The sequence below is a fragment of the Mauremys mutica genome, chromosome 6 (assembly GCF_020497125.1).
Source record: "Mauremys mutica isolate MM-2020 ecotype Southern chromosome 6, ASM2049712v1, whole genome shotgun sequence".
NCBI lineage: Eukaryota > Metazoa > Chordata > Testudines > Geoemydidae > Mauremys > Mauremys mutica.
In genome coordinates, this window is record NC_059077.1 from 87,673,358 (window position 1) to 87,687,724 (window position 14,367).

Genomic DNA, 14,367 nt, shown 5'->3' on the forward strand with positions numbered 1-14,367 from the left:
CCACACTGCATACAAACAAATGCCATCAAGTTGAGTGTATGGCCTAGCAAGCTCAGGCAACTAGAGTTTCATAGACTAACATGCATGGTATAAAACTTCAGACTTATGTGCTAGCAAATACTGTCCTAATATAACTCCTATGTTGCCAACAAAGGAAGGTGTAACTGGCCTAGATTTAGTTTCGTATATAGTATAAAACTGGCCAATGAAGAACAGCTACCTATCTGAACCATATAGCTAAATCAGTCTAGTACAGTATCAAGCTTATTTCCCACCAAAAATGCTTTGACAAAAGTTATGTAGTATTCAAATAACTATGTACCACTTCATTCCTTTGATGCAGATGCTGATATTCTAGAGTATAAAAATCAAACCTCTGACAATATTAAGCTTATCCTACTAAATCACAGAAAACTCAATGATAAAGGTAACAATCTCTATACGTTTAATCTTGCTAAAAAAGATAGTATCAGTGGGTAAAATTTTCAGGAGTACAGGTGATTTAGACCCAAGTCCCAATTTTAAAGAGTGACTTTAGGCATAAATGTGTGACTTGGTGGGCTGGGAAGGGCCTATTCAGGGCAATGGGCCATTAGGAAAATATAGTAGGCCTTAGGAGAACCTTATCTCCCACCTGGTGATGAGCCTTCCTGAGAACGCTCCAAACAGCCTGTGAGTAAAGGCTGCTATTACTTTACAAGGACATGTGATGAGACCACATGATGCTGGACTCCATCTTGGGATGTCAGTATTTTTCCACAGACTGGTCTGGGAACCAAGCTTTGAAACAAAGGATTCCCACCATATGCAAAGCTATATAAGGCAGGGGAGTGACACCATCTGGTGAAGAACACTCCCCACACAAGAAGACTCCTGGAAGCACCTGAGGAACAAAGACTGAACTAAGGGAAGTAATAGACCCAGGCTAAAGGGATTTCTAGTCTGTGTATGAAACACCTGGGGATTCCAAGTTGCAAACCAAATGTAGTTTGTGCCTTAAGACTCTGCAGTCCGCTTGTATCATCAGTTAGGGTGAGAGATTGTTAATTCAAATCTGATCTTCTAGTATGTTACGCTTAGTTTGTGTTTTTGTTTTTTTACTAGATAATCTGCCTTGATTGTTTGCTATCGCTCAAAATTTTTCTTTTGTAGTTAATAAACTTGCTTTTGTTTGCTCTAAATCAGTGAGTTTGAGTGAAATGCATGGGAAATCGTGGCTCAAGGGTCAAAGGCTGTTGCATATTCCTCTCCATATTGAGGAGGTGGCAAACTGGCAGGATGGTACTGCTCTGGGGTCCTAGGCTGGGAAGCTGGTGATTATTTTGGCTGTAGCCTCTCTATTGTTGTTTCTCATACATTGGCTGGTCAGAGAGCCTGCATGTAACTGCAGCTGGGTGTGTCCCTACCTGTGTATGCTGGTGAAGTGTAATACCAGAAGCGTGTCTGCAGCAGCACAGTATGAGAGGGAACCCAGACTGGTGGGTCAAAAGGGTCAGTGGTACCCCAGTTCCAGGTGGCACCCCAGAGGGAACCCATCACAGAGGGAATAAGAAATTCAGAAGAACATAGCCCTGAGTATCTGGAGGAAGTGGGGAGAAAAGTTAAACAGCAATGAAGCTGGTTACTTCTCAGATGGTGCCTAGGTATTAATGCAACAGATGGTGTTACAAGCGCCTCCCTCAACTACTGCCACATATACACACTCCTCAACAAAAAGAGCAGAATTTCTCTTTCATGACAGAAACCAGTTCATTTCTGGGTAGGAGATCTTTAATGCCCTGACTCGGGAAGCAGCTCTAAGGAGGAGGACATCTACATGGTTAAGGAACTAGCCTAGGATTCAGGAGATGTGGGTTCAATTCCCAGTTCTGCCATAGAATTCCTGAACAAGTTATTCCAATGGAGGCATTGAAGAACAGGTTGGATGAACACTTGTTAGGGATGGTCTAGGCTTACTTGGTCCTGCCTCAGCACAGGGGCTGGGCTTGATGACCTCTGAAGGTCCCATCCAGCCCTACATTTCTATGATTCTAAGGAGGAAGAGTAGGGTTCCTTTCTCACTACCAGTTTCCAGTACAACCTCAGGCCACATACACCTTCATCACCCCCCAACAAATGGCTCTGATTACATCTAAGTTAAGTTTCTACAAGAGCTGTTTAAACTTTAATTCGTCTGAGCTGCATAATAATGCTCATTTTCATGAAAATGTTGAAATATCCAAAAGTGATGTGCTCTGCAACAGAGTTAAATACAGGACACAGCTAGTATCCCATAATCCTTGACACTTTTTACACTGATTGGCTTTGCATTACAGAGTTGAAAGTAGCCACTATATACTCTAATGTTATAAGTAGTATTGTTTGAGAGGATCACAGTACTCAACCTGGTAAAATTCTGTTTAACTACAACTAAACATGCTTAATCTCAACATACCCATTTGTCAGACTATCACTGTCAGGGTAGAAAGTTTTTTGACTCTTATTACTAATACCATCTTGACAATATTTGACAAATATAGAATCAATAATCCAGAATGTCATCTTTCAACTAATTACCTGGGTCCCACTTTGTATCTTAAAAGTCTGGTAGAAAGCACCTGAAAGTTGGATGTGTCAATATCAATGTAAACCAGTTGTAAAAACATTTATTTAAACAACAAAGTCCCTCAAAGGGCTGCCAAATCTTTCCAATCTGCCACTGTTAAAGACAAGCTTACCGGACACAGTCAGCTGACGATTTTAGATCTTCTTACTTATACAAGAGGTTAGGACAATCTGCTTCCATGGATCAGTCATTTAGCCCTATGTGCCAAAGCAGCTAAAGAAATTTCCTGCCCTTAATCTACACAAGAAACTTCCAGACATTAACGAGTGCAAAACACATGGATCACTGGCAGTATGTAGCCACTAATGACTTGGGCAAAGGTCCAAACACACATTTTAAAAAACAAGGATCCTCTTGCACAGGAGGAAGATTAGGACCTTTGGATTCTCTTATGAAGTAAAATAATCTCCTTTCAAAAGCAAGTCAATAAATCCTGCTCTTGGTTATTAAAATAAACTACAAGTCCTAGATGTTGCAAGTGGCAACTGTACCAAAAAAGAACAAAAGTTAAGAAGCCAATAGTAGCCCACAGATGAAGTTCAAGAATTACAGGGGTTTCACAAACATGCCATGGCACACAGGGAAAAACCCTCAATGGTCAGAGTCTAAGATGAGACCAAACAACTCTTTCTCCCCAAAATTCCATTCAATCTTAGCCAGGCACACTTAGCCTCTTCAGAGATACACTTGCTCTCTGCAGTCTGTGACTCTGCCCAAGTTCTTCTCATGGTGGGTGGGTGAGAGAGATGAGGTGGTGGGGGAAGAGCTTTCTACCCCCATTCATGGGAGCTCTGTTCTCAAGAAAGCATAGAAACTTTCAGTAAGTACCACACTGTGATCAGTAGTTAGCAATTTCATACGGACTTCCTTGGTGTTGATCTACTTGTACACTGGAATGGCTGGAAAACCAAGTACCATCTGATGACACTGGCATTTTCTTTCATTTTATTTAGCTAAGTTGAGATCAACAAGAATTCAGTTCCCAGAGAATAGGATCTTTAAAACCTCCCATGCTCACTTAATAAGTAGACTTTTTCCTGTATTTGCATGCAGTGCCTGATAGAATGATTATAATTTGTCTACAAAACTGGGTGTTCCCCTACATGTTCATAATTCAACACCATTCCAATACTCACGACTCAATATTCACACCTCCAAAGAAGGAGAAGGCTGACAAATTAAAAGGAAATATGGGGATGAAGCAATTAAGCCCAAACTCCTTCCAGCAGAGGCAATATTCTCATGAAAAGTCTGCCTTGGAAAATTTTGGGGTAAAAACCCCGTAATGGGAAAAAATTGAGTGGAGAAGTAAGAGCACCTTAATAGCAGAATTTGATAGATTAAACTCAGTCTTCAGTCTGGGTAAAGACACAGAAATTAATACTTTAATGAGAACAATGTGCTTTAGGAGATATGTTATCTGTTTGGACCCAGTTTTCTGTAAAGCTTGGCTACCATGTAGCAGTTAATATCAATTTATAAAGGTTGTATCTACTCAACTGAGAAGTTTTTTTTTAAAAAGGTTAGATTTGGTGGAATACATAAAGTTACAGAATCCGTAATTTTATGCTTCTAATTCTCCAAGTGTATTCAATTGCATTTTTAAAGATATGGGATGCGCTTATCCAGGCACCTGGCTTCTCCAATTCAAGGCTTAAATTGAGTGGTTTTAACAGGGGGCTTCAAATGAGCTACAGTCAGCCTGGTTTTCTACTAAGACACTTCCACAAAAACTACCTGCTTTGGATAAAATCAGAAACCAGTTCTTTAGAGCCAATTGCATCAAATAGGGATGTTTACGATTTAGGCATGTAAAATCTTTATGTTGAAGTTTATGAAATTCTACTTTTAAATGCAAGTTAGAAATTTAATAAGGCAAGATTCTCTAAACTACTGAAAGCTCTTAATTATCACTCCAAAGTCTGAAATTAAAGACTCTTTATTAAAGTTGAGCCAACTGTTCTGATCTTTGATGGCCATTAGCAGTGCTTGTTTCCCAAATGGAGGCAGAAATACATTTTGCAACACTGTCCAAATCCTCTGTAGTTGCTGACAATTTAGCAGAAGCTGGTACAGATCACGAAGTATGAGGATGTAAGGACCTATCTATCTGATGCAAATGAAGACCTGATACAAGCATTCTAACTTATTACTGAAAGCATTCATATAATTTTTGCTTTAATGCAGCTATAAGAGGCTTTTGAAGATGTAACTTTAGACAGCTTTTTTGATATTTCAAGAAATTACCAATTAGTAAATTATTTTTACAACAGAGGTTTCCCCAGAGACCTGAGATTGGGTGGGAATTTGGTCTGAATCCATAGATCTAGGTGGCTTCAGGGCTAAAACAGGGTTATCTGCATTGCTCAGACTACTGAAAATAAAATCCAAGTAATTTGGTGAAGTCCTATTTAACTAGAATCTATTTAAAACACACATTAATTAAATCTCAACAGGAAAACAAAAACTGATCTTGGAAATAAACTCATTTTAAAGATTAAAAATACAGCTCAAACATGCAGAATAGCACTATGAGCCAACCCACCAGCAAGCTGTTCTTAGCAGGTATCCAATCTGCTGCACATAGAAGACTGTGTTTCCAGGAAGCACCATTTTGTTTCTAATCTCAGACAGCTGATTTGTGGATAGTTGATTCATGTGAGGAAAAGGAGGAGATGGAAAAGGTGCTCCTCTTATGACAATCCTACAATATAATTAGGTCTTTCCGCCAAGTTGGAATAGAGTCCTGACCAACTATACAGGAAAACCAGAAAGCGACTATAGATAAGGCACTGCCAAACGCAACCAAGAAAATAAGAAAACAGAAAAATTTTAATCACATTCATGATAATTCTAGAAGATCCTCAGAAATATATGAAGCTGATGTACTTTTAATAACCTAATACAAAAACTTCAGTACAGTACTATGTAATTATAAATGAAATATTGGCATGTGTTTGCAAAAAAATCGAGGGTTAAGTTTAAACACACAAATGGTCTCACTTAACTCAGACTACTCACCTGATTAAAAGTTAAGCATGTGCTAAATCTTAGCAGGATTGCGAAATAGTTTGCAGGCCCCAAGACAGTTGGCATCTCTTGTATTTGACCACAGAAGTATCATGCACACACTGTGGGCCCATATAAATAGATCTTTAAAATCTCAATTACTCAGCATAACGCCCTCCTCTTGATCAAAGAAAAGTCTTCCACCAATTTACCTCTTGAATTTCTATTAGAGGAACTAAGTCAAACAATTTCTAAAGTTTTGTATAAAATTACTAAGGGCAGCTCTACACCTTAACACACTGCATCATTGCAGCTGCACCGCTATAGTACTTAAGTGAAGGCGCTCCTATGCTGATGGGAGAGCTCTCCCGTCAGTGTAGTTAATCCACCTGATATAGATATGTCAGTGGGAGACGTTCTCCTGTCAACGTAGCGCTGTCTACACAGGGGATTTATGCTGATATAACTACATGACAGAGGGGTATGGATTTCACACACCCCGAGCAAAGTAGTTATACCAATACTGTATAGGTCTGCAGTGTAGACGAGACCTAAGATTATTAAACAGTCACTAAGAGCTTGACTAGAACAGCTGATTTTAAAGAGTCTACCACATACTGTATCTTTAAACAAATTGTCCCTCAGGCTTTAGCTTTACTAGAACAGACATGTTTAAAAATAAAATCCCTACAAGACAAAACAGAGCACACAGCCTCAATTCCTGATTAGTCTCATGTAATGTATACAAGATACAATGCCCCTTCAGTATATTTATATACACTTCAAAAAGTATGTGCTCTCAGCATTTTGGGCTGTTTCATTCCATTTTTCTGGCAATAAAATAGGTGTAAAATAAATTTGCTGGAATCTTGCTAGTGTGGAGCTTCCTGATCTGTTTTTAAAAAAGGGAATGCATGTTAACTACATAAACCTGACATTTATCTATGATGTATAAACAGTAACAAACTAGAAAAATACACAATTAGTCATGAAAGTAAAAGTAAATTCAACTTTATTCTTTATATCTGATAAAGGGCTGTCTGAAAGGCTGATATATGCACCACATGGTAAACTTTCCACTCAACCAAGCAAAAATTCATTTGGAAATCATTTAACATACTTGCAGCTCTGCTCCTTTTCTTACTGGCACTGATCATACTGCACATCAGTCCAATTTCTTGGGTGTCTGAAAAAAGGCAAACACCTGGCCTCCATGTTGCATTCAAAACTCAAAAGGCCATGGAAGTTTAAAAATACTTTTAGAACAGCTTCCAAAATTATTCTACCACCAATGAATCATCATCATAGAGTGGATCTCCATTTAATTCCCACCCACAATACTTTCTAAAATCTTACAAGTGAATTGCAATAAATTATTAGAGTAGTCGAATGTCAATTTCATTCGAACTACAACAGACCCCGCATCTTCCTTCAGGGGTGAGACTTCTGTAGACTCCATCCCACAGGGAGGGTATAATGGGGCAGAGAAATCTTTTGGTGCTACTGAGGAAGAAGTCAGATGTTTACATCACTCCCTTTCTAAAAGCTGCAGTACCAGCATATTAGTGGCTGAGCTCCCACAACTCCATGCCATCTCTGCCGCCACCCACTTCCACATCCAGCAACCACAAAGTTTAAGAGTACTCCTCAGCACCCTTATAACAATTCTCTCCCCTCTGCCAGTCATGATGGATCTTCAGTGGAATAGTAAGCAGAGGATACTTCCTATCAATGGTTAAAATGCTATTAGCTGCTCTAGTCTGCGACATACCAAAGCAGTATTCAGGTAGACCAGGTGCCCACGAGGAAGTAAAAGAAGAAAAAAAAAATCTCAAAACAGAATTTGAATCTAAAACTAAGATGTTAGTCAAGGGACACACAAATATTTAACCTGTCTTTTGTGACTTACAGGGCCTTTTTAAAAAAAAAGGTTCTTATGCTTGTGTCACACAAGGAATATCACGTCCCTAAATCATTTTGGGTAAGGACCTAAGCAAGATCTTTGCAAGGCCCACACAGTGGTATAAGAGAAGGATTTATCCAAGCTGCAGTCTGATTCAACATCTCTCCTCCCCGCCTTAGCTGGAGGTAAGACAGCTGCAGTTCAATCTTCAGACTGGATGTTGTGAAGATCTAATATTTACAAAGCTAAATTTGTAAAGATATCCATGATTTAAAACTTCATAGCTAACCTCACATTTGGTCAAAGCACAGAGGTCTAAACAAAGACAACATTTCTCATTTGCTTCTGCTATTACAGACAAGATTCTAGATACCAAATTTATGCAATTATATGAGTACATATATAAACATCACACCATCAGCTTTGCTTCTTATAAAGAGCTGCTATTAGTAAAGCGAGGATGACAGAAGTGGGCAAAATGAGACAGCCGGTTACTTGAAATGGAATCAATCCAAAACAAATCCATGCCACCTTTGGTAGAAGGTTGAACCAGGCAGGAACAAGTGACCAGGATTTCATCAAATGAGGTTACGAAACAGGATATATCATTAGAGGGACAGAAAACTACAGAAGGAGAATCACAAAGTGAAAACTCCAAATCCATGTCTAAAATTGACCCAAAAGAGAAAATGTATACAAAAAATACAATATCTATCCTGTTTTCTAACCTGGGTTATTTGAAAGAGATAAATCACTCCTGAAATGAAACCTGCTGCCACAACACAAGATGCACAACCAAAGCTAGAGTAATAAAGGTGAGGAAAAAAAGAACAGCACTTGCTGAGGTTTAAAATGAAGAGCTGGGAAATGTTTCATACATCTCTTACGGTATAACAAATACGCTTACATTTAATTATTATGTACATTTTAAACAAATCTTCATTATTGCCTCTATTTATACAGTCTTAAGGGAAACAGCCCAGGCTTGACAGTTGTACAAGTGGTATTGCTACTAGGGCAGAGGTCCCCAAACTGTGCGGCACGAAGGAAGGTTCAGGGGGACATGGCTGGGGCCCAGGCCAGCCCACACAGGGGGTGGGGAGGCAGCACCATCCAGTTCTGCTCCTGGCCCCCACCTCCCAGCTGTGGCCTCAGCCTCGGCTCCCTTACCCTTGACCACACCCCCACACCCTGGAGACATGGTCCTGACCCTGACTCAGGGATGGGGGGCAGACAGGGGTGAAGGAGGGTGTGAGATAAAAAGTTTGGGGACCACTGCACTAGGGGAAAGTGCAGCAGTAGGCATCATAGAGCTGGTCTACACTACCGCTTAAGTCGATGTAACTTACGATGCTCAGGGGTGTGAAAGAGACACCTCCCCGATTGACGTAATTACATCGACTAAGCTCTCTCCAGACTGCTATGTCAGTGGGAGATACTCCTCTGCAGACATAGCTTCTGCCTCTCGTGGAGGTGGAGTAATTATGCTGATGGGAGAGCGCTCTCCCATCAGCACTGCGCGTCTTCACCAGATGCACTACAGCGGCACAGCTGCAGCTATGCCGACACAGTGCAGTAGTGTAGACTTGCCCTCAGATTCAAATCTCAGGAGTTGCTCAAGACAGTCATCAAAATAGTAATTTCATCAGGTGCCCTCTCTTTATTTGGTCTGGCCAGAACACCATATGATCAAGAGAAAGGAAGCCAAGTAGTGCAGATGGTCTCAGCAGGCCGCAGTGATGATGATGATGATGATGATGGCAATGCTGGTCAATGGTGCTCCAAAGCTCCCTTCCACACTTTCTACTCATTGTCAAACTGCACTATTTAGCTTGCCCAGTGCACCTCAGAAGCATCCAGAGGTGAACACTGTCTCATCAAAACTATTAATTCACAGTTTTATTTATATATTGCCACTTCATTTTATGGTAGAAATGGTCTGTTGATATAAAAATTCTGTGATCTCATCAGAACCTTGAAACTGTATAAAAAAAGATGTGAGTACATAATCTCATTCTATATCAGAATATTTCTTTAACTGTTCTGCAATTTTTTTAAAGGATTTTATCTAATAAGATTATAGATTAAGATGAGACATCCTGCCACATTTCACCCACTTTTGAACAAAAAAACCAATTTAACCAAGGTTTGAGCAAAACCATGAAGGCTAAATGTTTTAAAATGGAATCTTGGATTCTAGAGTGGGGGGTAATCCATGGCAAATTTTGTGGCTATGGAGTCAAGAGGCCCCAAGTATGTATGTTTTCTTTCTTCAGACTCAATAGGGAACCAAAGCTCATCATAGTTTTAAGGAAGTGCCATTTTTCACATATGTAAAAAGGAGCCTCTCACCACTCAAGCATAGTTATCACTCTATTGTCTTAGCCAGTTTATGATTTAAAAGACTACAGATTCTGCCTACATAACATTTATCCCTACAGCTTTAAATGTAATTTTCAGCTTCTGTACCAAACCTTTTAGTAACATTAAAGTGCATTGTTAAAAGTTCAGCATATTTCACTGGCAGCATTTCAAAAAAGTGAAGTATATTCTGTAGTCTGTAACCATTTGGAAATAAGAGGCATTACATAAATACAAGACATTAAAAATAAATTATGTACAGTAACGTGAATTTTACTTTCAAACCTGTTTAAAGACAGTTTAGAGATGCTTTAAAACAGTTAATTTTTTGGCAGAAATGTACAAAATTATATGCTGGGGTTTCTTTCAGGCACGGTTTGTTCCACTGGACAAAACTAAGAACTGAGGCTTATATCTTTAGGTTTCATGAAACTGAACGATTGTTTATAATCGGTTTTAAAATTAGAACATTTTATTGCTGTAAGTTGCAGAGCTCTTCTGGTGGCAAAACCGAGCATCTTACCTGTGCATTGAAAACCCAAGGGTTCCATCAAGTATATATCACTTTTCCACTAAACAGCCCTTCAAAAGTTTGAGGAATTGTTTTCAGTGATCATTAAAATACCTCTGGAGACATTTTTGCATTATATGAATCTAGTTTTGTAACATTTTTTAAAGAAGTTCTTTGCAAAGAAGTACATTCAACGTAAGTAAAGCTATTTACTGTAGTGTACACTGCAAAGAATAAAGTTTAGACTACTTACTTGGGATACACAGGCTCATAAAGATACTTGTCCCTTGAGGATGGAATATCAAAAAATAAGATGTATCCATTTGCGGTCTGAAAGAGATAGATGCTGCAGCTTTTACAAATGTTGTATTTGTGTGTGTATATACATAAAACTTACAGGAATTCCAATAAAAACCATTATAGAAGTCTCAAACCTTTTACAAACTAAGTAGAAAATCCAGTAAAAAAAGTCCTTAATTTCATATCCCAGTTTCATATACCAGTGTGATTACCACACTATGCGTGCATGTGCAACCATATTTTGTCTTAAGTAGATCATAAACAAGATGCTTCAATTAACCTTACATCAGCCAATGATATGCAAAATGTTACACAAGAAAGTTATACTGAACAACCCTGAAATCAAGATGCATTTCTGCTAAAAATCCATACTACTTCTTAAAATCCACCATATGGATCACTTGTACAGTAAAAGACAATATGAAAAGCATACCACTGGTAGGTATTTTCCTTCTTAAATATGGAGATTAGAGTTCAGACTGTAGGAGTATGGGCCTGATTTTTAAAAAGGTATTTAGGCACCTAGTGCGATTTTCATTTAAATGAATGGGAGTTAGGGACCTAAGCACTTTCGAAAATCCCACTAGGTGCCTAACATCCAAATACCTTTACAAATCGGGACCGAAGTGCCCACAAAATTGTGCAGTAAAGCTGCTGCAGTAAACACTAGAGTAGCATATCCTCAGCACCTCTGAGACTGGGAAAGAGGGGGCAATGGGTTTAGGCATACCATACCACCATAATTCAAACAAATCTGCCTTTCAATATGACAGAAGTAGTTTCAAACTTTAATATTTTATTAATCTAGCAGATGTATGTTTATTCAGTCATTAACACGTACAGTTAAGACTAAGAATTCATACAATGCCTGCATAAATACAACAGAGGCAGATGACCAAGAAGGTCTCAAGTCAGCCAGCCAGCAGTTTCTTACCAAATATTTAGCAGCAGCATCTAGACAAGTGGGCAAATGCATTTAAACTAAACTATGCCTCATTCATTTTAAAACTGGATGGGCATGCACTCGAAGGAAAAAAAGACTGAAGGCAAGAAGCAAAGAAATATGAAAGGTTTCAAATTTCTTTCCAGAGCTGGTTTCCTGTTTTTCAGCTAAGGAACCAAAAGGGAAACATGCTTGTTCGCTTATTTCATCAGCTTAAATAGAGTTTTTGCACCAAAAACTTAGTGCTTTTTAATATATTCAGTTTGAGTTTCAGCTTCAAACTAAAAAACAGGAATATAAAAAAACAGGATTCTTCAAGGCAAATACCTTTCTTCCTTCGAGATGACAAAAAACGTGCCACTCTGACCTTGAGAGTTAAGTTTCCATTTATTTCCAGCCACTGTGCAACAAAATTAACTTCACTGCACAATACATAGTACAGAAACTTAACATGCATCTATTTCTAACATCTACATACGTTTTTTCCATTGCTTAGCACCTGTTCAAATATTTAAACTCATAAGAATCCTATCCAGATAGGAAAAGTAAAACAATACTGTAAAGTATCTTCCTACTGACATTAACACACAAAAGACCTTCTTGAATTCCATCCTTAGTACAAGCTGCTATCCTTAGATTTACTTCTGAACAGCACATCAAATGCCATCAATGAAGTTACTTGAACAATAAAGGAACTGAACATTTTATTACAAATTTGTTGCAAGATCACTATAATCATTCAACTGCGCAATTACTTTACACTAGGTAGGATAGTTTTACACTGAAATAAAACTGCCACATTCTACAGCTCCCCAGTGCCCTAGTCACTCTGTCAATAGACTGCCAGGACATCCACCTTCCTTGCTTTGAGAGATCTGAGATACATATGCTTATAAATCCAGGAGTGTATTCGCTGCATTGCAAAGGATTCATCTATATGATTTCCCTTTGACAGTGTGAGACTAGTTAACTCTGTTCCTATAGCTTTTTATTAACAGCAGAATCCCACTGCATATGTTGGGGATCGAGTCCTGAACAGAAAAACATATTAGAGGACTCGTGGAAGACAGGCAGCAGCAGGGGAAGTATAAGAAAAGGAGGACAACTAGAAATACATTTGATATTCTGGTTTCATCCATACCAGCTGTTCTCAAACTGTGCATCAGGACCCCAAAGTGGGTCACAACCCCATTTTAATGGGGTCACCAGGGCAGGTATTAGACTTGCTGGGGACCGGAGCCGAAGCTTCTCGCCTGGACAGTGGGGCTTGGGCTTTGGCCCATCCATCTGGGGCGGAGGGGCTCGGGCTTTGGCTTTGTCCCCGCTCACCCGAGGCGGCAGGACTTGGATGGGCTCAGGCTTCAGTCCCCTGTCCTGGAGTCATATAGTAATTTTTGTTGTCAGAACAGGATCACCGTGCAATGAAGTTTGAGAACCCCTGATCTAGACTAAATCTTTTTGGTCCTGTTGTAACAATGTAATTGACTGGCAATTGAACAGAGTTAACACGATTATAAATGTTAATCTAGACACCCTACAAACATTTGTTCCTAGTCCTGATTCAGCCTAGAGCTCAGCCTGAGGCAGGGTCAAAAAAGGAAGGGAAAGGTAACAGCAAGATGAAGTGGAAGAGTTTTGCACACATTATAGATACAAGCAATAATAATGTTCCTAGAGAAGTAGCTTTTGCTACCTATTGTAATTTCAATTTATTTCTGCATTTGACATCACTTTGGTCATCTGGGGAACAGTAAAACTCAGTACATGCAGTCAAGCGCTCCCTTGTTAAGATGAACAAGGGCACACATCTTTATTTTTTCCCACAAGGAATTTTATATATTAGGTCAACAAATTTATCTTCCAATTCAAGAATGTATATAGCCCTGGCTGTCTAATTGAGAGCTAGAGCTATCCCTTTTCTTGAGCAGGAAATAATTAAGCCTCTGAAGCTGCACCTTTCAACAACAGTTTGACCTTCATTCTGAATGTAAGTTATTTTAGTTTATGAAACTGAAACTCACATGAACTCTGTCTTGAAAACATGGGAGTTCAGAATTTCCACCACCTTGCATCAGCAATTCTAGAGTACTGTAACTTATCCAGAAAATTACTAAAAATCAACTCTGGTTCACAAAACAGCACATCAATCTCATGTCAAATGTGTCCTAACACTTTTCAACACCCCAAAAATATATTTGTTAATATTATGCAGCATATTTCAGCAGTTTAGCTTAATTTAAACATTCACGAAACTAGCTTTTTCAATCCTAATTGTAGCAACTCATTTGGCAGTTTGAAATTGAAGTGATTTTGGAAGACCATGGTTTGTGTAAGAAAACACACTTCAGGTATTAATACATGACCTGTAGTATATGCCCTTCATCATAACACCTGATATCTCTTTTAGGTAGAAATATGAGCATGTACATCATCTGATGAACAGAGACTCTTCCCTGACACATTGCTCAGACACTCCTGGGAGTGTTACTGGGCCAAATTCTGCTGTTACACTTCTGCAAGACCACTCACTAACGTGCTGCCTTGGAACAGAGGTGGCCAGTAGAGTAAAGCCCTTAGGTTCAAACTCTGCCATAATATACACAGGGAAAAAAAGCTCAAGGGATAAATGTTTACTGTGTATAGTTTATTGAACGATTTTGTATTTTTACTCACAAGAGTTCCATAGGTTAAAATAGTGGTTTTTAAGGAGTCTGAGCAGCATTATAGCAATTTAT

At 39.0% G+C, this 14,367-nt stretch overlaps 1 protein-coding gene across 2 annotated transcripts in view; it reads right to left on the reverse strand.

The window, feature by feature from the left end:
- Positions 1 to 14,367, reverse strand: part of RIC1 (RIC1 homolog, RAB6A GEF complex partner 1) — an 82,078-nt gene that overhangs the window by 52,913 nt on the left and 14,798 nt on the right. For both annotated transcript variants that reach the window (XM_045020485.1, XM_045020484.1), the window contains exon 3: positions 10,643 to 10,719. In XM_045020485.1, coding sequence (XP_044876420.1) covers positions 10,643 to 10,719 — 77 coding nt within the window. The remainder of the gene's footprint in view (positions 1 to 10,642; positions 10,720 to 14,367) is intronic.